The 23,561-nt window shown below is 44.7% G+C and overlaps 1 protein-coding gene across 1 annotated transcript in view; it reads right to left on the minus strand.

Moving 5' to 3' along the window:
* The window catches only part of SERINC5 (serine incorporator 5), a 44,255-nt gene extending 26,319 nt beyond the window's left edge, over nt 1-17,936 (minus strand). The window contains exons 1-2 of the mRNA XM_069880736.1: nt 17,876-17,936; nt 3,763-3,930 (exon numbers count right to left, since the gene is read on the minus strand). Coding sequence (XP_069736837.1) covers nt 3,763-3,930; nt 17,876-17,902 — 195 coding nt within the window. The 5' untranslated portion in view covers nt 17,903-17,936. The remainder of the gene's footprint in view (nt 1-3,762; nt 3,931-17,875) is intronic.
* Between the last annotated feature and the right edge of the window lie 5,625 nt (nt 17,937-23,561).

The raw sequence follows: 23,561 nt of genomic DNA on the forward strand, positions 1-23,561 counted from the left end.
TTGAAACCACTTTGACATTAAAAAATTTTTTAAAAATATCTAAACCATATTTCAGCAGACCAAAACAATTCTCTCCCTTTTCTTCTCTCAATACCAACTTTCAAAGTCTGTGAAATGCAAGGTTTTGCTTCAACAGAACATTTGTGAGTAAAGGTGTACCTGTTTTTTAAAAAAGAGAATAACTAGGAAAAAATGTAAGGATCAAGGCACAGAAGCACTTCTTCGATTTGGATCCTACTTTGCTTCATTTTGGAAGAGAGTCAAGTTTCTAAATTATTTTGTGTAATTGCATACTGGTCCTTTCTGCCCCCATCACTGAGGCTCCCATGCCTTGATTGATGTTCTACCCCATCTTTTGCTTTCACATACGACCTTGCTCCTCTGAAACCTATTCTACACTCTACTGCTCAAAATACCTTCCCGACCAACCATCCACTTCTTCTTTACCCCTCTACTGCCCCTAGCTTATTCCCCATAGATCAAACACAAATGCCTTGGTTTCCTTGCACACTTCTCAGAATTCAGCTGTGTGCTTTTCTCCTTTGGTGTCCTGTGGATGCAGGAAAGGGCTCCAGAGAATGAGAAGAACAACAAAAACAACAAATAAAAAACCTCCCTCCCCCCATCAAGACACTGTTAAATTCTTAAAGCTCACAATAAAATACAATGCCCTCAAAATGCTGCTGGTTAGATGAGTAACTAAGGTTTTGAAATGACAACCAAACACTCCCCAGGTATCATGTTTTCCCATTGACATGAACTTCCACCTACCCGTCAACTTTTGTGAGGATGTAGGGGATGAGCTCCCAAGGACAGTCCTCATTTTCCCAGCCATGTTGCAGGGCACAGAGCAAGTCCTCAACACTTGGCTGGCACCTGCAGAGCCTGACACCTCAGGAACTGAAAAACTGTCCTAAATGTGTTTTAATAGACAGAATGCATGACCATGGGGGTAGGTAAATACTGCAAAACATACACAAACATTTTTTAAAAGTCTCTGTTTAAGGTGTCAGTAAGATATGTACATTTGATGTTGCTTCTTCTGAAGGTTACATCAAAGGACCAAGTGCTACATTAAATACTTCTAGAACTACTTTAGGCTTGGGGATGTGAGAATTATCGATTAGTTTTGCTGCAGCTGGTTTGCATGTTTAATTATTTCACCATACAAACCTATCTTAGGTTAAGAGATAGCCTGACTTAGGGCTGTGAGAATGTATCAATAGGCTCAGTGGCCTTGTAAGATGCAGCTGTTGTAGGAGATAACCTGAAGGGAGTCTCCAGACATGATTGGATAATCCAAAAAAATAATGAGCATTCTTTGAAGATTTATATGGTTCTTTGTCTAAAATTAGTATATATACCCACTGCTTTTGTAAGATGGGATACCTTTTTAAGAAGGGCATCCAATTCAGCACTGAATTTTAAAATAAAAATATTTTTGCCTTTGCTTCAAAGACCTTGTCCTTTTCAATATTTTACCAGTGAATAAGTGTTTCTCAAAGGGATTTATAGCTACTCAACAAAAAAAACCCATCTCATTGATAAGGGAGTGATTCCTTCCATATAACACTAGCATGACTATTTGATCCTTAAATTGGTAAAGCAGACACAAAGTTCCCTGCCAAGACTGATGCTCCAAAGGACTGCACTAAAATTTTAGATTTTGAGGCTTTTTTTATTTTAATAAAAAACTAAAAAATTTTTCTTAAGACAAATCACAATTCTGTCTCCTCTCAAGAAAGAGTGAGTAACATCATGGTAGCATCAAAGTGATGCAGTCTGGCTTCGGGAGCTAGGAGCACTCCATAATCCAGCCAAAAGCAAAGGAACTGGTAAGTGCCCAGCACTTTTAGAACACAGCTCATCATTGGAAAGCCATGATTGGTTAGCCTGAATAAATATTCTGAAGGTGCACTCTACTACAACTGGGCTGTATTAGCTCCAGGAATCTTTGAACTTTTAACAGCCCCGAACATAATTATTAAATTAGAGACCAGATAAAGAAAGCCTACTTTCAGATGGTCCATTTACCATTCACAGACATCAAATGCTCTAAATTAAGAGAGTGATTATCTTCCCACTTCACAGTAACAGCTACTCTTTGTGCCATTTCTTCCCACACTGAGCTTTCAAGACTATGACCTGGAAAAGATATCTGGCAATACTGAAAAGCATGTTGTTGAAGGCTTCTTGAATCACTTTTCTGTTGGATAAGGGCTATTTTTTGTTAGGGATACAAGCTGCATTAAAACCACACTACTGATGGGAAATGACTTTATGAAATTTGGACATGAGCACATAATTTGTCTCCCATACACTTCAGTTCCTTGGGTCATTCACTTTATTGCCAAGCTAGGCACCTCGTAAGTCAAAGTAATTCCTGGCAAGTAATTTCAGCACACACGCTGAATAGTACTTAAGCCACCAGTCACAAGCAAGCATCTTGTCTCTTAAAGGGCTGTCAACATCTTTTGGTGGCTGAGGGCAAGAAGGTGGCACTAGGACAACTGAAGCAAACAGCTATTAAATGAAAGAAAATTCAGACAGAACATAAAAAGAAGATACAACGGAAAGGAAGAAAGGTGCAGCAGAGCACAGAACCCCTCAAACTAGCCTTGTCATAAGCCCACTGGTTCATCACACAGGGTGCTATTACTAGCTTCTGGATCAGGCTGATGTAGAAGTAAGTGTTTCACAAACAACTGGAATTCAAGTGCAGGAGGCAACCAGGGCATCAATGTGACCAGAAACTGGTTAAAGGAGGGAACAGCCTTAACTGTGCATTGACTGGCATTCCTTTTTGGGAGGGTAACACAGAACAATCAGATGCCTGTGGTGAGGGAAGCCTTCTGAAACTCCAGGGCAAGCACAAGCACAACCTCGAAGCAGGCCTGATGCCTAGTTTGGTGCAAAAATGTAGTTTTTAAGAATTAAGCAATCCAGCCATCGTTCCCTCTACTTAAAAGCAGACTTCTCTTCTTGTACTTTGTAGGGGACGAGAGATGATTAGTGCTAAAAGCAACTTAGGTGGCTTAAGAAACCAAACCAAAGATGTGGTACAACAGGTCTAGTGTGTAACTACAAGCAGGCTGGAGTATTTAACTCAGGAAAGTTATATTAAGACTCTGAAAGAAACTTAAAATCTAGTTTTAGCCACAGCTTCTTTTATGCTTTTGAAGTTTTTTAATTAAAAAGACAATTAGAGATCAACAATATGTTTAGAGGTCATGTGAACACGACTTAATGCACACTGAAGACAACCCCTTGGTAAAAGACCTCCAGCACTGTGCATTGCAGTAGTCTGTCACACAGCATAAGGAACACAGAAGTAAAATTATAAATGCAACACTTGAAGAGTTATTTTCTAATTTCTGTTTCTGCTACTAAACAAGCTGCCACTTGAACTCACTGACCCAACTTGTTCTACTATACAACATATTCCTTAACAGCCTCTAGTGACACTACCCATGCAGCAAACCTGCGATGAGTTCACTGCAGCGGGTTTCTGCCCAATGAAAGAGGAGGAAGCCTGCTAGTCCTGTGATACTTGACTCTTCCTGTTGCGTAACACACTCACTGTTTGAACAACTGATAGGAAGAGGTTGGTTGAGCACGGAAAATCATCACATCTGTGCTTGGAAGTGCATGGGTGGAAGGAATCAACCCCCTCTTCTGAGGAAGTGACGCTGTCCATGAAAAGCTGTGGAAAGAGCCCCATTTCCTTTCAGGGGCAGCAGTGGGTTTACCTCTTTTACTTACGTGCGTTTTCATTTCATTAGCTACTGTTGTTGACATCATGACACAACAGATGACAGTCACCAGGATGAAGTAAAGCGCATACATGAAGCGGGTGCTGGTTGACTGTTTTATCTTGGGGCAGCATTTACAGCATAAGGAACAAGCAGCAGTACCACAGCAGCAGGCCAACTGGAAAGCAAGACAAAAAACACAAGTCATTCCATCACTGCCTTTAGGTTTCTATTGCAAAAATCAGACAGGGAAGCTGGGAAACTTCCTGTGAAACTCCAGAATTTCTTAAGTCCTCTACTCCCAGCTGAGCAGGATTTAAGTGGAAGCAGACCGTCTTGTTTATTAAAAGTCATTAGGTTTAAGCACAAAAGTTTCCAGCTTTCCCACACACGAACAACAAGAGTGAAGAGGATGAGAAGGAACCACTCCCCGTTTCTTAATCCTGCGCTTTGCTATCTCTGTTGCAGCTCATGGTCCTGACATGTTTCATCCAGCAGAACAGGCACTGCAATGGTAAAGCTCCATTTCCTGCAATACACTCTCCCGGCTCCTCAGTGAAAAAATAAACCTGAACAAGAAAGGCACAGACTCCAAAACTGTTTGCTTTTAACATCCAGACAAAACTATTCTGGTTTTGAGAGCTGCAAGGAAAACCATACCAAACCACACTTTAACTGATACTGTCTCCAACAAGCAGATGTTATTAGAAGCAGAATTCCTTGTGCATTTTAGCTCTTTCCTATCTCCAACTATATAAGGGTCCACCAAGATAAAAAACATGAAGCGTAGCCAAAAGCACATACTTTCTGTATTCAGCAGGGGAAAAGGTGAAAGGGATCTAGCTCAATGCTCATTATTTTCTTACTGTCAACAGTATAATTAACTTTCAAAGAAGCTGGATTCACCTTCCCCGCCTTCTACTTTTAGAAAAGTCATATATAAAAATACAAATTCATGCCTTGCTTTTACACACAAGGCAGGAGTGACCTTGGCCAGGTCCTTCCTTGCAACAGGCAGTAGCTTCACACAGCTCCTATGCTTAACCCAGCAGCAGACAGGAGGGATTTCTGGATGTCACCAGGCATTCAGGAGGAGGGAACCTCTCTCCTTGGTCTCACTGCTGCTGACCCAGAGCAACCTTATCCCTCAGCACTCCCATTTTTGAGGGTCTCCCTGTGGCAAGTGTGTAACACCGGGATGGTGCGCTGCCAGTGCCAGGGGCTTAAGCACACTGAGACTGCTTTTTCCTGGTGTTTCCTCAGCCCCTGGATGAACATCCTCTCTGGGGATATTCAGAGGCCCCCTCCTGCTTTCTAGCACGCAGTTGTACAAGGTGGCTGGCTTTTCTTAGCCCCTGGCAAGCAATTAAATGTTACTTGCATGTGCCTTTAGGCACCAAACTACCATAGTCAATTTTCTTCCCTGGACATTTACTCTTCCAGCACCAATTACTGTCTAACGTGGAGAAGGCAGTTTCACATGTGTGCTTGCAGACACACATACCTGACATAACTCCACAAAATCTCACAACCAGACTGTTTGATCAAACAGCCCCAAATAATTTTGAAGAAGTGTCTTGAAAATACTCCTAAGCTGATAATTTGCTTGCCATGACTACCAGTGAAGCACCCAAGCTCAGGCTTCCTGCCTTTGGCCCCGCAAAAAGAGCATAGCAGATGGGACCTAGCCTTGCTCAACAATGGGTCTTTGGTTTGCCAGAGCCACAAAATGTGGACAGTTCAACCTGGCGCCCACTCTGCCCTTCTCTCAGTTCACCGCTGTATCTCACACCACAGGAGACTGAGGCCTCAAAGCATGCAGCTGCTAAAACTGCTGCAGCTGCAAAATAGAAATCCTCCCCAAAACACACAAGGTTCCCACTGTGGGGAATAAACAGAATGGGCTCATGTTGGCAGCAAAGCTGGAAATTAAAAATACTACATGCATAAAGCACATCATGCAAGTATACTTCCAAAATAGAAGGCAAACGTAGCTGAACTGCAATTTTATTTTTTTATTAAAAAATTTTTTTATATTAAGTTAAATTAAGTTAAATTTTACACCAACTACAAGTTGAAGCAATAAGAAAACTATAGCAAGTTACTGATTCAGAAAACAAATAGAATAATATTTCAAACCAAACAGCATACCAGGAAAGTATAAACCATCCAACTCAGAATTATGAAAAATAAAAAAAAAGATTAAGATTAAAGGTCCTTTCAACCTGCATTAGCCAGATCCAAAGTATCCACAATGAACTTCAGCTGCTGGCCATACTCACCATAGTGTTAAAACTATAGTACAGAAGTTAAAAGGTATGCAGCTTTGGCATTTGTGAGGGAACAATATTTTCCTAAGCCAGGTGTTGGAGAGCTCTGCCAGTAAAACCTCATCTATGTCCAGCAACTGCTATTCCAGTCCTGGGTCTCTGGAGCTGCTACTTAAAGCAGCAAATACTTAAATAGACTGTATAGCTCATTTATGCGTTATTTCACATGACTTAGAGGGACTTCAATGATTGTTTATAGTTCTGAGATAGCAACCTATAAATTGGCAATTGTGAAAAATACCAGCATCTCCATCTTTTTTCAGACACATTTCTTTAAGCACCCTGAATAGAACTGGAAACCATAGAAAATTGGTTAGGTTTTTCAACCACAGTCCCAAATTCAGTGGTTTAGATTTTTTAGATTTTTAAAACTCTGGTTATGACTTACTACATTCCAGAGCAGGCCACAATGAAATAGGTGTCATGCAAAAATAAATGAGAACAGTCTCTGTCCTAAATAGTAAGATGCTGGCCACAAATTACCGATCCAAGGGGTTTCAAAGACGTTATGTTAGGGTTACAGACTTCAAAGCCCACATATACAACGAGTTCTCTGTTAAAAGGCTGTGGTCAACGTGCAGCAAATACACAGTCCCTCTAATGCCACATGATTATTCGCCTCTGCCTTTTGACTGCAGCAAGGGTCTGCCCAGGAGCTCAGCACCCACCAAGTGCGGAAGTGGAAGCTGGTAACAAATTCTTCCCATGTTAGAAAAATGGCCTGTGAATAAAAGCAAGTAATGTGATCAATCTTCTACAGATTTAGCTCATTGTTAAACAAAAGCTCCTCCAAAGGATGGGTTCTGCAGAAGGAAGGCGCTGTGCACTTTTCAGGACAGAGACAACCCAGACACCAAAGGCCTGCAATCGCTGCCAGCAGGCAGGTCTTGAAACTCCTGGTCTGTACATACAGAACTCCCCTAGACGCCCAGTGCAACAGCATCTGAAAACCAGGCTGCTCTGTCACACTGCAGCAGGTTCTCACTTCAAGTGGTTCTCATCCAAAGGCTCCCACAAGCAGCAAGCAGATCCACTCCAGCTCCCTCTCTAGTTAGATCTCCTCACCAGGTAAACATCACAGTCTGACTTACAAGGACCACACAAATATTTATGATTTCCACAAACAGTTACAAGCAGCCAGCCCCCTCATGCTAACCCATCAGGTCTCCACATCGCAGACCAGCTGCTCGGTGTTACTCTTCAGGAGCTCAAGGAGGGTGCAGGGCCAGCTTGCACGAGATCCCAAAGCTTTAAAACCTCACGAACTTGAAAACAGACTGAACTGCCTGGATGATGGCTGACTTGACTGGTTTCTCAACAGCAGCCGTTGAAAGCTGCACAGGAAATTTTTCTGTTAAGCAATACTCAAAGAGCAGTTTTACAGGCATTTCTGCTGGCAGCAAGGCTGGCTTAACAGTCAGTAGTTCCCTCAGCCTCTGTCCTCTGATGGCCATTCACTCACTCCTACCCTGGCACCAGCACTTCAACAACGCGGTCAAGTTGTTTCTGCTGCTGGGGGTGGGAAGGGAGAGTAGAGATGGATGCCTCACAGCAGTCCCTCATGTTTGACCCTCCTCTGAACAGATGTTTCAGTGCTGTTTTCCTACCACCTCATTTGGTTTGAGTGCAGTAGGTTCCAGTCAATGCAGGTGTACAATAATGTTGATATCAACACAGTGAGGAGCAGAAGCAAGCAGACTATCTAACAGCCCTAGTCCCTGCAAACCACTTCTCCAGGTACAGACGGGCCAGAACAACTTTGCACACTCCCATCTTAGATCACAGAATAGTTTGGGTTGGAAGGGACCTTAAAGACCATCTAGTTCCAAGACCCCTGCCATGGGCAGGGACACCTCTCACTAGATGACTAGATCTTACACACACTTGGGGAGTTCCTATGGTTAACAAGAGTGAGGCAGGTTAACAAAACTGAGTAAAAGCAGACTTATCAACTTGTGCAGAAGCTATTGGCTCCCAATGATTTCTCCATCAACATACTCTTTAACATCTGCCATACATGCAAATCTTTATTTTCCAAGACTGGGATCCAATCTGACAAATCAATGGAATGAGGTATGATGGTAATGTTAAGCACACACATAACTATTTACACAGAAGGCTGAGAAGTAAAGGGAACATGTCCTGTCTACTGCTTTTTTAGAGACATTGACATTTTTAGAAGGTATTTTCCACATATGTTTCCAAAAAAATCTCAAAGGTATAAGAAAATATTTTGTGTAGCCATTAAAACAAAGTGAGGAGTTTCACGATCACTACCCAAAATAGCCTATGGTATTTTTAAAATATACAAACCATAGGGAAGTATCAAGCTTATCACAACAAAGCACTCTTCCTTTTGGGAGACTTCAATAGAAACGGTAAAAATCAAAGGGAAGAAAAGCACATTAATAAAAAAAAGTGCATATGTAAATGAAACGAAGACTTAGCAGCGTTTCATCTCTTCCCTCCTAACTGACTGCCCAGCTGGAGCAGCTGGGAAAACCACATGCCTCCCAGCCTGTCCGCAGAGCACAAGAATGTGCCTCGCTAAAGCTTCTTTTCACAGGGGCCTACAGCAGCTTAATTTTCCACGCACTGCTTGATTACCTGACTACCAGCATTATCTGGGCCATAAGACTTTTTTGCAGTTAATGCGTTCACTGAGCCGTTAACTGCAACATCTACCAAAAACACCCAAAACACCTCCTCTCACAGCTACATACAGCATCAAGCAGGCTGGAAGTGCAAAGCAGCCAGTCCTGCATGAATAATGTCCTGAAATGGCTACAAAACTGTCCTTGGACTTTCAGTCCTTTTACATGAAAGATTATCTAAGCCAATCATTTTGTTAGTGCACTGTGTTTGTGAAAACAGACACCTGCTGCAAGGTCTCCCATGTGTTAGGAACTGGGCTCGGACTATTATTGAAACCACACAATTTTATGCGTACACATTTTGCAAAGCTTTCTTCAATCAGCAGCATCACTGTGGTTTGTCCCTGTGAAGTAACTAAATTCACCAAAGAGGCTTTACTTTGTCCCTTGTCTGACTTGAGTGGCTTTTCACTGCTTCTTTAATATTCAGACTCACCATGTGGCTTAAGCCAAAAGTTATGTGACCAGCATACCAGTTAATCAACTGACAATCTATTTTTAGGAGCACACCTCACACTGCAAACTGTGCAAAACTAAAACTGACTTCAGAGGAAAGTCTCGACAGCCTAGGCACTGCCTGAACACTGCTTTTCAGTGTGGCTTTCTGGCCCTGAGTTGAGTCTCCAGCGTGAAGGTCTTCTGCCCTGCACCCTGCGGTAGAACTGCCATGCAGCACCAAGAAGCTCAAAACCTAAGTGAGAAAGCAGTGCCTAGTACAGCTGCTCCCTGAGCTAAACACGGGAGAGCCACTGCAAGATGCCAGCAAGGCTCATGCTCAGCTGAACTGAGAATGATGAGCTTTTGTTGCTGTGCTTAAACTTTATTGCGTGGTGACTCAGCTCAGCAATGGAAAATAACATCACTGTTAGGATCACAAATCATCTTGGGCCCCAGCAGAAGTTAATTAGCCAGCTCACAGAATGCAGCATTGTGCAAGTAAGGAACAAGTTGCCCAGAGATAAGGAGGAAGGGAGGAAAAGGGGGGGAATTTAGAAACTGCTTGGCAAATAATAGGACTGCAACCTTGAAGACTGCCGAACTAAGACAACTCTGTAAACTTAGCCGATTTATTATCTGGCTTGCAAAAGGCTGTATGGAAACTGCATGTGTCTGTGTGAGTATAAATACATCCCTTAGTGCACCGATTCGGGGTCATCCTCCATTGTCCGGGGCGACCCTGGCTGGTCAGTTACCTGATTTCCTATGCGCATTTAATAAACATTTATGTTGCTAGCAACTCCGACTCGTCTCTTAGCATCCCGAACCCTTGCAATCACCACAAAATGTCTAAATTAAAGACTGCCTGACGTCTCTTCTGATGATGATTCTGGAGAAATGAAGTCAGTTGTTTAGTCTAACCTGAGCCTCCCAGTGTATCACATCACATAGTTCACCCATAGTATGGCTATTTTCCATTAGCTAGACCATCCGGATATGACAGCAGTATGAGATAGGCTATCTGCCTCTGTTACTTACACCCATCATTAAAATAGATAAAAACCACCCACTTGTAATTTGTCTGCTACAGTTTACAGGCCCTATTTTTTGGGGAGGCTTTCTTCACTAGTTGAGAAAGCCTTATACTTATCCGGTCTTTTCTCCTCAAAGAAGGAACTCAAACTGTTTACCCTTAGTTTCATTTGAAGGCTTTAAGATTGTTCCTCGCAGCAACCTAGAGTTGTTTGGGTTTTTCCTGCTTCCCCTCAAATTTCTTCAGCCTCCCTACAAAACACCATCACCATCATCAGCCCAGCAAATCATCTCGCTCCTCTCTCCACTGTGTGTGTAGCCAAAGAAAGAGTGCAACTGTGCCCCAAAGCACCCCATGCTGTGGGAGCTGCCTGCACTCTGTGTACCTCACCCCTACAACCCAACAGCTGGCTGTACTTTACAAGTGTACTTTGTTTGCACAGGGGTCACGCTGCCTGCGTTGCACCACATTCAATAGTACTCTCTGCTCCACCAGTCCATCACGCCTGTGTGCTTCTGGAGCAATTGTAAGTGTACTCTCAGGTCACTAATGCAAATAGGCCACTGTTTTCTTCAGTGACTTGGTCCTGAAGCTCCTCTGCACTGATTCGTTTCATGATCTTCACCGGCAACAACTTCCGCTGGGTGACAGGTTCAACTCTCCTCTCCTATAATTTCACATTTCTCAGTTTTCTCATCTGCAGGCAGTTTCAGCTCATGCTGCAGCCACTTCTTTGCCTTTCAAAGCAGAGGAGCAACTAACAGAGCAACTCAAATATGAAGGACCAGTCAGCAGTGGCCAAGTCTGACAATCACTTCATACAGCACTCAGATTTTCTCCAGGCTGCCTCTGGTATTTAAGATCAGGACTCTGGAAGCAGAATGGCACACACGGATGCAACCTGGTGCATCACCAGGGATAGAGAGAACCAAGAACACAGTGCAAGGCAGTAACTGTGTAAGTCCATCCACCACAGCAGCAAAGAAGCAGTTAAAGTCAAATTTCTGTGTGCATCGACTGAAAACACGCAGCTGCAGCAGCTGTTTCACTTTTGAATAAGCTGACAGCTCTGAGCTGTTCCACAAAGATGTTGTCTTTAAAAGGTATTTTTGATACTGAGTACAAGCAGACTTTAAGGCAGACAAAAAAGGTCATTAACACTTTGTACAAAGTGACAAAAGCCAATAAATTTGTACCAAACACTAACTATATCTCACCATATTATATTAAAAAAGTAAACTAACCATTCAAAGCGTTGCTAAAGATGTTCTAGCCTAGATCAGTGTTACAATCGCTAACTTCACACACATTTCCAAAATGGCAGATGCAAAGCAGAGCTTGCTTATGTCTTCTCGTTGCTTATTTCTTGATCAGCATTTTTAAGTACAATTGCTATGACTACTCAAGAAACATCTTGAATAGTATTCCTGGATCACTGTTTTGCCATTCATTGTAATATAAACAGTCAAGGAAGACATACAGGAGTTAAGTCTCTGCAGAAAACATTAAGAACTCTACCTGTTAAAACTCAGTGCGAGAGTTCACAGTTTGACACATTTCAGACCAGTCCTACTGCACAGAGAGAAGTGCAAAACTTTCCATTTTCAGACTATGAACATGTATATGTTTAAATACTTGAGCATATGCCATCTCTATTTGTCCGAAGTTTCAATCACTAAGCTGCAAACATCAGTCCTAGCATAGTTATCACTAATTAAAGTGACGATGAGATTGCTAGGTGTGTCAGGACTCCCTTCAAAACAAACACAAAGCCACCTTCCCACAGCTGCTCTCATGGATAAACCCCACAGCTCTGATTGACTTGGTCCTTCACTGCTTCATGCTGCAGCAAATGCTGATGTTGGAGCCTATCTCTTGGGTAACTTGAGCAATCACAGAATCACTAGGTTGGAAAAGACCCACCAGATCATTGAGTCCAACCATTCCCATCAATCACTAAACCATGCCTCTCAGCACCTCATCCACCCATCCTTTAAACACCTCCAGGGGAAGGTGACTCAACCACCTTCCTGGGCAGCTTGTTCCAGAGCCCAATGACTCCTTCTGTGAAAAATTTTTTCCTGATGTCCAGCCTCAACCTACGCTGGTGGAGCTTGAGGTCATTCCCTCCTGTCCTGTCCCCTGTCACTTGGGAGAAGAGGCCAGCACCCTGTTCTCTACAACCTCCTTTCAGGTAGTTGTAGAGAGCAATGAGGTCTCCCCTCAGCCTCCTCTTCTCCAGGCTAAACAACCCCAGTTTCCTCAGCTGCAAATATTAAGACTTGTCCTCCAGCCCCTTCACCAGCTTCATTGCTCTTCTCTGGACTCGCTCCAGAGCCTCAACATCCTTCCTGTAGCAAGGGGCCCAGAACTCAACACAGGATTCGAGGAGCGGTCTCACCAGTGCCGAGTACAGAGGGAGAATAACCTCCCTGGACCTGCTGGTCACGATGTTTCTGATCCAAGCCAAGATGCCACTGGCCTTCTTGGCCACCTGGGCACACTGCTGGCTCATGTTCAGTCGCTGTCAACCAACACCCCCAGGTCCCTCTCCTCCAGGCAGCTTTCCAGCCAGACTTCTCCTAGTCTGTAGGACTGCACAGGGTTGTTGTGCCCCAAGTGCAGGACCCAGCATTTGGCCTTGTTGAACCTCATGCCATTGGACTCAGCCCAGTGGTCCAGCCTGTTCAGATCCATTTGGAGCCTCCCTGCCCTCCAGCAGATCAATACTTCCATGCAGCTTAGTGTCATTCGCAAACCTGCTAAGGGTGCACACAATGTCTCCATCCAGATCATTGATAAAGACATTGAAGAGGGTTGGTAGGTCAAATTCATTTGGCAGAATGGTCAATAACAGCCTAAAAATCTAGGAGGCCAGGCACTTAACATGTTGAAACATATTAAAACCCTGCACAGGGGCATGGTTCAGTGCTTGACAGGAGTGGTTGAACTCAATGATCCCAGAGGTCTTTTCCAATCTAGTGATTCTGTGATATGACTGAGCTGAGAACACCATCCAGCCCCAGGATCTGTTTGGGACGACAGCAGTCACCAGCCTGAGACACAATCTACGGCTCATACTGTAGTCATAGCTTATACTCATTCATTTGCTCCCCTGAAACAAGTGTGTCTTGCGCTCACAACTGTGAGTGCATCCATTGAATGAAAGTCTCAATAATGAAAAAAACCACCTTGCAAAAATTAAAATAAAACCAGCAGTAGGACTTACATCTTTTGGCAGAGAAGTATGTTATTGCCCTTAAAAGTGAAAGCCCTGCTGTTATACTATCTTCACGCCACAGCTGTATAGCTGTGGGTATTTATGCTGTTCCTTTAAACCCATAATGCAACTAACTTGTGGGATGCGAGAAGAAAAGGCTTAAAAAAAATGTTAGGCAGCAATGGGAAATTAAGAAGGAATGAGAAAGACTGTCTTTTGCCTGAAATGAAAAACAGTACCTTCTGCTTCTATGCCATACTGGGAAAGGATTCCAACCTAGCAATGAAAGTATCAAATGATACAATGCTTAGAGGATCTCATTGTCTTTTGGTCACTTTTCCCTCCATTTCTAACCACCTCTGAATCCAGCAACAAGTTTGATCCTGCTATGGCATGCAGATGGGGACCTCAAAGATAGTATGTTCTTCAGTTTCCTTGAAAATAGGCAAAAAGTCTAGCAGAGAAACATCATCTTTCAAACCTGAGCAAGGAAAAAGCCACAACACAAGTTTGGTATCTATTAGAAAGGGACTCCGCACAAGATACCAGCCTCAATGGACAAGGCTGCAGAAAACTGGTCTTTGCCAATTCACTTGATGATGCAATCATTTGTTTAAAACAAAACCTCCATGCTCCTGCAAACAGAGAAAAAGGTCTTTCCCCAGTCTGTTTTTCCTAACTGCACTTAAGTGGGGTAAACTACAGTACTCCGCATCAGACCTCAGACAGCTGTTTCATCTTCAGTCACAATTAATAGTGATGGCAGTGGCATTGGAAAGGTAGCTGTGACAGAAGGTAAGACCCACAGCTACACTTCTCTTTTTTTAACTGCTCAGATTACACACAATAAACCAAACCCCTCTTGCCCAGGAAGACCATTTGCAGAGGGGGAGATGTGTTTTGGGGAGCACCCCATGCAGTGGATCAGGGCTAGCATCACCCCACAGCACAACGCACATCACACAGTGAACGTGCCCTAGTAATGCCCAGATATCCTCAGGGGACACAGACCTGGAGAAGAATGACAGAGCCACCCTTTTCAACATTTAGCAAAAAGAGTGGACCACGAGGACAGGACTGTGAATCCCCTTCTCAGCCTGCCAATGCAAACAGGCAGTGCCAGAGGGGCAGCAGCTTCCTCCCCATACCCCAAAAGCTGTGAGCTCCAGAACTCACAAATGGCCTTAGCCAATCTTATAAACAGAGCATTTTTATGTTGTTGTTGGTTTTGGTTTTTTTTAACTCCTCAAAATTAGGGGCCTAGGTATAAAATGAAAACCTAATACTCTTAACTTGCAGCACATCTTACTGTGTTTACTCAACAATATTATTTCTAAGTGCAAAACAGTATTAAAAAAAGTGCTCAAGATTTAACAGATCTACAGAAACAGCTCTATGAGTTCTAATGATTACCAGTTCAAATTGAAAAATCCATCTTCTTGAACAACCCAGCTACAATGTACTGCGCCCCCCCCAATTAATGTTAACTATCTAAATTACATTTATTTAACTCTGGAAAAAACATATTAATTGTAATAAAGATTTTCTGCAACGACTGCTTTTCTTAACCATGATCTCAACTTTATTCTCTTGAGAATAACTACTGAAGAAAAGCCAAAAGTAAAATCCTCTTTCCTGTCCAGTTCAGCAGATGTTTTTATGTAATCAAAAGCATTGTGGAGGCCCAAGCCAAGTTTCTCCCTGCATTCTCAAAATAGGTCTACCAACAAAACACTAGCAAACGAAACATTTAGCAAGTTTATTGCAGGTCAGAAACCTAAAGATCTCCATTATCTTCAAAACAAGGCTGTATGTGGCCCAATAAAAACCAACTGCAGAAATTAATGTTTACAAATGGCCAGGTTCCTTGACAGCAAGTTCCCAGGGTCTGCATGGCAAGGATTCAAGCCATACAGTAATGCTAATTAAGATGATTTTAAATAATTTCTCAATGCAAAATCAGCATAACTAAAGTACACATAAGTTTGGCAGATTGCTGCTATGTCCTTCAACAGGAATCAGGACTGTGAAATCTGAATCCATTTACTCCAGCAGGCACCATCAATCAGACATTTAGCATGGTTTGACCCAAAACTGAAAGTACCAATCACATATCATCTGCTTCACACCACGAAAATTTGCTGGTGCTATGAATGGAGAAAACACAGTCAACTGATGTTAAGTCACAATGGAACTTTGATATGAGCTACAGACTTCAATGCACAACAACAGCTCAGGATAGTATCAAAGTTCTCAGCCAGTTCTATGAAAGCAGATCCATGGAAACAGATAAAAGGAAAAATACTTCATACAAAAAAACCCCACCCCATAGGATAAAAGCCATTAAACTAACATATTTTAGGGAAAAAGGAGGGACCCAACATAAAAGTTGTATTGCAGGATATGTATAAAGGTCCATCTTTCCTCAAGGATATCACTTCCAGGGTTAACTTTGTCTTCAGGGGAACATTTAAGGAGAAGCCAAATTCCTTCTTGATTTTCCAGCTTGATTAACAGTACCCATAAAATGCCTGAGGAAGCTGTCTTGAGAAAAAAACAACTTCTATCCTTTCTGTTTTTCTTGTGTATTAATCATGTTAAACAAACATCCCCTCATCAAAGTTGGAATAAATCAAGTCATGAATGCAAGGACCATTTTTCCTTTTAAAAAAGTTACACTGCATGCTATTGAAACATAGTTTATGCCATTTATCATCTTAAGCTATAAAAAGGTTATCCATGCTTAGATCGCTGCTATAACTCCAGCAACATGTTGTATTTAGCGCAGATAAGTCTTACATCAAAAATAGTGCTTAAGCCAGCAGAATGCATGTCCCCAGGGTATTGTATAATTTTGGTGCTTTGACTGCATCCACTTCAGGGCTTTTGCTTCGGCTCCAACATCACAAAGGAGTTCAGTTTACTTACAGACTCCAAAGTGACACATCGGGGTCAGTGAAATACAATACTATCAGATATTACTATACAGGGCTTTAAGGACATCTCAAAGTTTGGTCATGCTAAAGCCATCCCATTCGCCACACAAGTCTCAGAATGGTTTCACCCTCTTGGTATTAAAAGCCACTTCTCCAGAAGCTACGCCAAAAAAAAAAAGCAATGAAAATGCAAACAGCTATGAACCATTCACTGCAATAACAGCACCTACAAACAGCACTTTGTAAAACTGTTTCCTCCACAACTTTTTTGTTACACATGCTACCAAAACACAGGTGAAGCAGCAGCCAGGAAGACCCCCTGCTTTAAGAGGAATATAAGCCAATACAGTTACTGCTGTTCCCCAAGACTGCCCAGGGCTGTTTGGTGAAGCACTGGGTTGCTCACGGAGCACAGGCGTGTGAAGGCACAGTTAGTAACCCTCCTGGACCACCGAAGGTTGAAAGAATCACAGCCAGAAGACCAATCTATGCCAGGATTTCAACCTTCAAGATCTGGGATTTTTTTACCCAGAGGGTCCACAGAAAAGCAGGAGAATAATCAGGTGCTAAGTATGGGCAAAGTTGCCAAGGAAGAAATATCAACAGGATTAGAACTGCCAGGTGATTATACATGCAAAGTAACAGGAATAAGCTCACTGTGTAGTCTGTTGCAGATGGGACAGGCAGTAATGGATTTCTGTTGCAGAAGTGGAGATTTAGGAAAACAAAGCACAAAAATAAAATGCCTGGGGAAGATGCAGTCTAACACCAGGTTGGAGATTTAACTAGTAGCAAGAATAGTCCTTCCCCCGAGTACAGCCACGGAGGAGATTTGGACAGGATCTTGAGACTGCCTTTCTCCAACTCCACCACCCTCCACACATCAGAACGCGTTTAGTCAAGAAAGCAGGTGCAGCGCAGGACGATGCGGAGCGCCAGTTCCTCACCCCGTGCTTGCCGAAAGGCACAGGCGCTGCAGCACCCTCCGCCGCCGCCTGCTCTCCTCTCTCAGCCCCTCCGCCAGCACCCGCACGGCCTAAATCCCTCCACAAGCCGAATTTAAACCCGTTTGTGAAAGAGTCTGAGGAGTGCCGGGCTGACAGCAGCACAAATTGAAGCTAAGACCACTCCACCTCTTGTGCCATGGGGTCTTCCCCTCCTCTCCAGACGCCGGGGGGGGGTCAGCTGCTCCTGCATCTTCACCTGTCCCTGCATACCCGAACGGGGGTTCGGCTGTCCCTACATCCCCGAGGGGGGTGGCTCGGCTGTCCCTGCATCCCCGAGGGGGGGACTCGGCTGTCCCTGCATCCCAGAGGCGGGAGGAGGGTGTCGGCTGCCCCTGCATCCAGCTGCCCCTGCACCCCCGGGATGGGGGGTCTCGGCTGTCCCTGCATCCCCGTAGGGGGGTTAGGCTGCCCTTGCATCTTCGGCTGCCGCCCCGGGAGGGTGCGTTCAGCTGCCCCTGCCCCCCCCCCCCCCCCGGGGGGGACTGGGGTCCCCCGCTCCCCGTACCTGGCCAGCGCAGCACCTCGCGGACATCGCGCCCGTCGCCGCCGCCTCCCGCCTGCGGGCGCGGAGCTGAGCGGGGCCGCCCCGCCGCGCCCCTTCCGCTGTCGTCAGAGCGGGCGGCGCAGCCCCTGCCGCTGCGGGAAATCCTCGGGGCCGCGGGGGTGGTTGTTTTTCCCACAGTTAGATAAATGCAGTTTAGAGGGTTAATGCTAAGGGGGCGGGGGAAGAAACGTTGTAGCTGAGTTGTGAAAACACTTATTCACTGGTAAAATATCAAAAAGGACAAAGTCTTCCAAGCAAAGGCAATAATATTTTTATTTTACAATTCGGCGCCAAATAGGATGCCCTTCTCGAAAAGGCATCCCATCTGACAAAAGCAGTGACAACCTCATGATGTCCAGCAAGGCCAAGTGCAAGGTCCTACACCAGGGTTGGGGCAATCTGTGGTTTCAATACAGGGTGGGGGACGATGTGATTGAGAGCAGCCCTGCAGACAAGGACTTGGAGTGTTGGTTGAATGAGAAGCTTGACGTGACCCATCAGTGTGTGCCCATAGCCCAGAAGGGCAGCTGTGTCCTGGGCTGCATCGAAAGGGAGCGTGGCCAGCAGGGCAAGGGAGGTGGTTCTGCCCCTCTGTTCCTGTCTTGTGAGACCTCACCTGGAGCACTGTGTCCAGTTTGGGAATCCTCAACAGAAGAAGGATATGCAGCTGTTGGAGCGGGTCGAGAGGGGGGCTACAAGGATGGTCCGAGGGCTGGAGCACTTTCCATAAGAGGACAGGCTGAGAGAGTTGGGGTTGTTCAGCCTGGAGAAGAGTAAGGCTCCGAGGAGACCTTATAGTGACCTTCCAGTACCTGAAAGGGGCTACAGGAAAGCTGGGGATGGGTTGTTTACAAAGGCTTGTAGAGATAGTGCTAGGAGCAACGGGTATAAACTGTAGAGGGGCAGATTTAGACTAGACATAAGGAGGAATTTCTTCCCTATGAGGGTGTTGAGGCCCTGGCACAGGTTGCCCAGGGAAGCTGTGACTGCCCCATCCCTGGAGGTGTTCAGGGCCAGGTTGGATGGGGCCTTGGGCAGCCTGGGCTGGTGGGAGGTGTCCCTGCCCGTGGCAGGGGGGGTTAGAATTGGGTGATCTTTAAGGTCCCTTCCAATATAAACTATTCTATGATTTTATATAGACGAGTTTTAGACAAAGAACCATGTAAGTCCTCAAAGAATGTTTATTTTTTTAAGTTATCTAACCATGTCTGGAGACTCCTTTCAGGCCGCCTCCTGACCTAAGACAACTGCATCTCACAAGTCAATTAAGCACAACAATAAATTCTCGCAGCCTTAAGACAGGTTATCTCTTGACCTCAAACAGCTACATCTTACAAGGCAACTAAGCATACCAATTAATTCCTGCAACTCTAAGACAGCGGGAGTTTGTTCAGGTTATTCATCCATGTCTGGAGATTGTCTGCATATTATCTTTTGATAAAAGCCAGATTTATATGACAAGATAATTAAACATAGAAGCCAGCTGCAGCAAAACTTAGCAATTAATTCTCACAATGGGTTTTTCAATCAGAACTGTTAATCATTAGAGCTCACAGAGCTGTTTCTGTAGATGTGCTAAATCTTGAGCACTTTTTTAATACTGTTTTGCACTTAGAAATAATATCGTTGAGTAAACACAGTAAGATGTGCTGCAAGTTAAGAGTATCAGGTTTTCATTTTATAACTAGGCCTCTAATTACCATAGAACCATGGAATCATAGAATAGCCTGGGTTGGAAGGGGCCTTAAAGATCATCTGATTCTAACCTCCCTGCCATGGGCAGGGACACATCCCACTGGATCAGGCTGCCAAAGGCCCCATCCAACCTGGCCTCGAACACCTTCCTTGGACAACCTGTGCCAGTGCCTCACCACTCTGAGGAATTTAAAAAAAACCCCAAACCAACAGCATAAAAATGCTGTATTTATAAGATTGGCTGAGGCCAATCACAAGAGTTCTGGGGCTCACAGCTTTTGCGGTATGGGGAGGAAGCCCCCCTGTGTGCTCTGGGGCTGCTGCCCCACAACAAACACAACTCTTTAAGCATGTCCTCATACGGGAGGGGCTCCAGCCCTTTGGTCATCTTTGTGTCTCTCCTCTGGACTTGCTTTAACAGATACATGTCCTTCCTGTGCTGAGGACTCCAGAACTGAATGCAGTACTCCCTGTGAAATCTCATGAGAGCGGAGTAGAGGGGCAGAATCACTGCCCTCAACCTGCTGGTCACACTTCTTTTGATGCAGCTCAGGATGTGGTTGGCCTTCTGGGCTGCAAGAGTTCATTGCCAGCTCATATTGAGCTTCTCATCCAGCAGTACTCCCAAGTCTTTCTCTTCAGGGCTGCTCTCAATCCATAGAATCATAGAACCATAGAATCATCAGGTTGGAAAAGACCTCTTGGATCATCAAGTCCAACCATTCCTGTCCGCCACTAAACCATTTGCCTCTCAACCTGTGATTGTGCCCTTCCCTCCAGTGTGTTGACCACACTACATAGCTTGGTGTTATCAGCAGTTACTAAGGGCACCCTCAATCCCTCTGCCTATGTCTCCAACAAAGATGTTAAACAACACCGGTCCCAATACTAACCCCTGAGGAATGTCATTAGTCACAGGTCTCCACTTGGACATTGAGCCATTGACCACAGGTCTCCGAGTGTGACTATCCGGACAATTCCTTATCCACTGAGTGATCCATCAAATCAATATCTCTCCAATTTAGAGATAAGGATGTCATTTGGTTTTAGTGTCAAATGCTTTGCACAAGTAGATGATGTCAGTTACTCTTTCCTTATCCACGAATGCTGTAGCTCCATTGTAGAAGGCCATCAAATTTGTCAAGCACAATTTGCCCTTATTGAAAACACGTTGGTTGTCATGAATTACCTCTTTATTTTCCATGTGATTTTCCTGGAGGATCTGCTCTATGATCTTGCCTGGCATAGAGGTGAGACTGACAGGCCTGTAGTTCCCTGGGTCTTTGTTTTTTAAAAACAGGAGTTATGTTTCCTCATTTCCAGTCAGCAGGAACTTCACCAGACTGCCATAACTTCTCAAGTATGATGGATAGTGGCTTAGCAACTTCACCCACCAGTTCCCTCGGGCCCCGTGGATGCATCTCATCAGGTTCCATGGACTTGTGCACTTTCAAGTCCCTTAGATGGTCTTGCACCTCATGCTGTCCTACACTAGGAGGTTCCTCAATTTCCCAGTCTCTGCCTTTGCCTTCTGTGACTTAGGCTGTGTGGCTTGAGCCCTTGCCAGTGAAGACTGACACAAAAAAGTCATGAAGTACCTCAGCCTTCTCCATATCCTGGGCAACTAGGACTCCCGTTTCCTTCTGGAGAGAGGACCCATATTCTTGCTACTCATTTTTTATCACTGACATACCTATAGAAGCTTGCCTTGTTGTCCTTGACGTCCTTGGCCAGATTAATTCTGTCAGGGCTTTAGCTTTCCTAACCCAGTCCCTGGCTGAAAAGACAATTTGTCTATTCGTCCCAGGCTACCTGCCCTTGCCTCCACCCTCTCTAGGCTTCCTTTTTGTGTTTAAGTTTGCTCAGGAGTTCCTTGTTCATCCATGTAGGCTTCCTGGTGTTTTTGCCTAACTTCCTCTGTGTTGGGATGCATCGCTCCCAAGTTTGGAGCAGATGATCCTTGAATACTGACCAGCTTTCTTGGACCCCTCTCCCCTCCAGGGCTTCATCCCATGGTTCCCTACCAAGCAGATCCCTGAAGAGGCTGAAGTCTGCTCTCCTGAAGTCTAGGGTGGTGAGTTTGCTGTGTGCCCTCCTCACTGCCCTAAGGATCTTGATCCCCACGATTTCATGGTGTCTGCAGCCAAGGCTTCCCTTGAGTTTCACATTCCCCACCACCCCTTCCTTGTTGGTGAGAACAAGGTGTAACATAGCACCTCTCCTTATCAGCTCTTCTATCACTTGGAGAAGGAAGTTACCATCAACACATTTCAGGAACCTCCTAGACTGGTTGTACCCTGCTGGTTTGTCCCTTCAACAGATATCAGGGTGATTGAAGTCTCCTGTGAGGACGAGGGCTTGCGAACACAAGGCTATCTGTCTATAGAGGGCTTAATCCTCTCACTCCACAGGGTCTGCTGGCTTGTAGCAGACCTCCACTGTAATGACACCTGTCCCTGCCCTCCTTTTAATCCTGACCCACAGGCTTTCGGTTGCCTTTTCAACCATACCCAGGTGGAGCTCCATGCTGGGAATTGACATAGAGGGCAACACCCCCTCCTCATCCCCACTGCCTATCTTTCCTAAGGAGCCTATATCCCTCCTTGCCTACACTCCAGTCATAGGATCCATTCCAGCACTTCTCTGTGATGCCAGTGAGATCACAGTCCTGCAGGCATGCCACGCCCTGTTTGCCCATCATGTTTGCCACACTCCTGGTCACTTGGTGCTCCTGGGGGCTGCTCTTGTATCTGAGGGGATTGGCCACCTTCACTCCTGTCCCTACACATGCTGAGTCAATGCTGCCACTTGGTCATCAGGACCCCACCCTTTCCCACTCTAGGAGGAGGGTGGAGAACCCTCTCATCCCCCTGGTTTTTGCTGCAGTACTTCTGCTGCAAGTGCTACTGCTTTAAGGAAAGTGCCCCAGCGTGATTCCTCAGCTCCAGAGCCCTTTGCCTCGGTGGCAAAGGTGGATAATATTTAAGATAACCATTTGGAAATTTATTTCGTGTAGTCTTAAACTGCTACAGCGTTAGGAATTCAATGTGCCTACAAGCTATTGCACTGTATGCAGGTGCATTCATGTAGAGAACGTAGCTACACCTACCAGAAAGGAAATCAGTAACGACTGCAGGATGCATTGTGTGAACTCTCTTCCTCTTTCCTCACATGTGCAAACAAACAAATCAAGTCTTTGGGAAGCAGATTACGTGATGAATCAGCATTTCATCATAATTTGGTGTTATGCTGGGGACTGAAGAGACAAATCACTGTAAGGGTACAGTTTATAAAAAGCAGACGTGCTCTATTTTTAATGGTACTCTAACATCTGCATATACTCAGTTAGAAACAGGGTATTTACTGCTGTTACTAATTAATTCTGTCAACCAGATGATTATTTAGCTGCCAAGGACACCAGCTTGTGGGCACCCCAGAGGACCTCACACATTTAAGGCATCAATGACACTCCTGCTCTGTAGGAGCAGCAAAAGCCCCAACCTCACATGAGGATTCCTCAAGTTGGGACTGGGGGTTGGAGTCCCAGCATACCTCCTCTGATCTAAGGCTCCTCTCCCCAGAGGCTGGGCTGAAGAGAAAGAATCAAGAATTGAACAAGGGGCAAGAAAGCAACTTGGCCAGCAAGCAGGCAATGGAAAACCACTGGTGTTTTTAATGTCAAATCATAGTCAGCTTCCTGAAGAATGTGGTTAAGACATGGGAACATGAGGACCACAGCATAGTAAGAACTCAGCAAAACTGCATTCATCTTCTATTTCTGTTCCAGACTTCTTAGACAATCACGAGACGCTGACTCGTCAGAGTTTGCTTAACTTCCACGTCTGCAAAATCACCCCAAGCTTGAAGGAGTATCTGAGGCTTAATTTAAAAATTCCACTGTCTTGCAAAGACAGACTGGTGAAGGTAACATACAGGTATGGTGGAAGAGTAC

The sequence above is a fragment of the Phaenicophaeus curvirostris genome, chromosome Z (assembly GCF_032191515.1).
Source record: "Phaenicophaeus curvirostris isolate KB17595 chromosome Z, BPBGC_Pcur_1.0, whole genome shotgun sequence".
Lineage (NCBI taxonomy): Eukaryota > Metazoa > Chordata > Aves > Cuculiformes > Cuculidae > Phaenicophaeus > Phaenicophaeus curvirostris.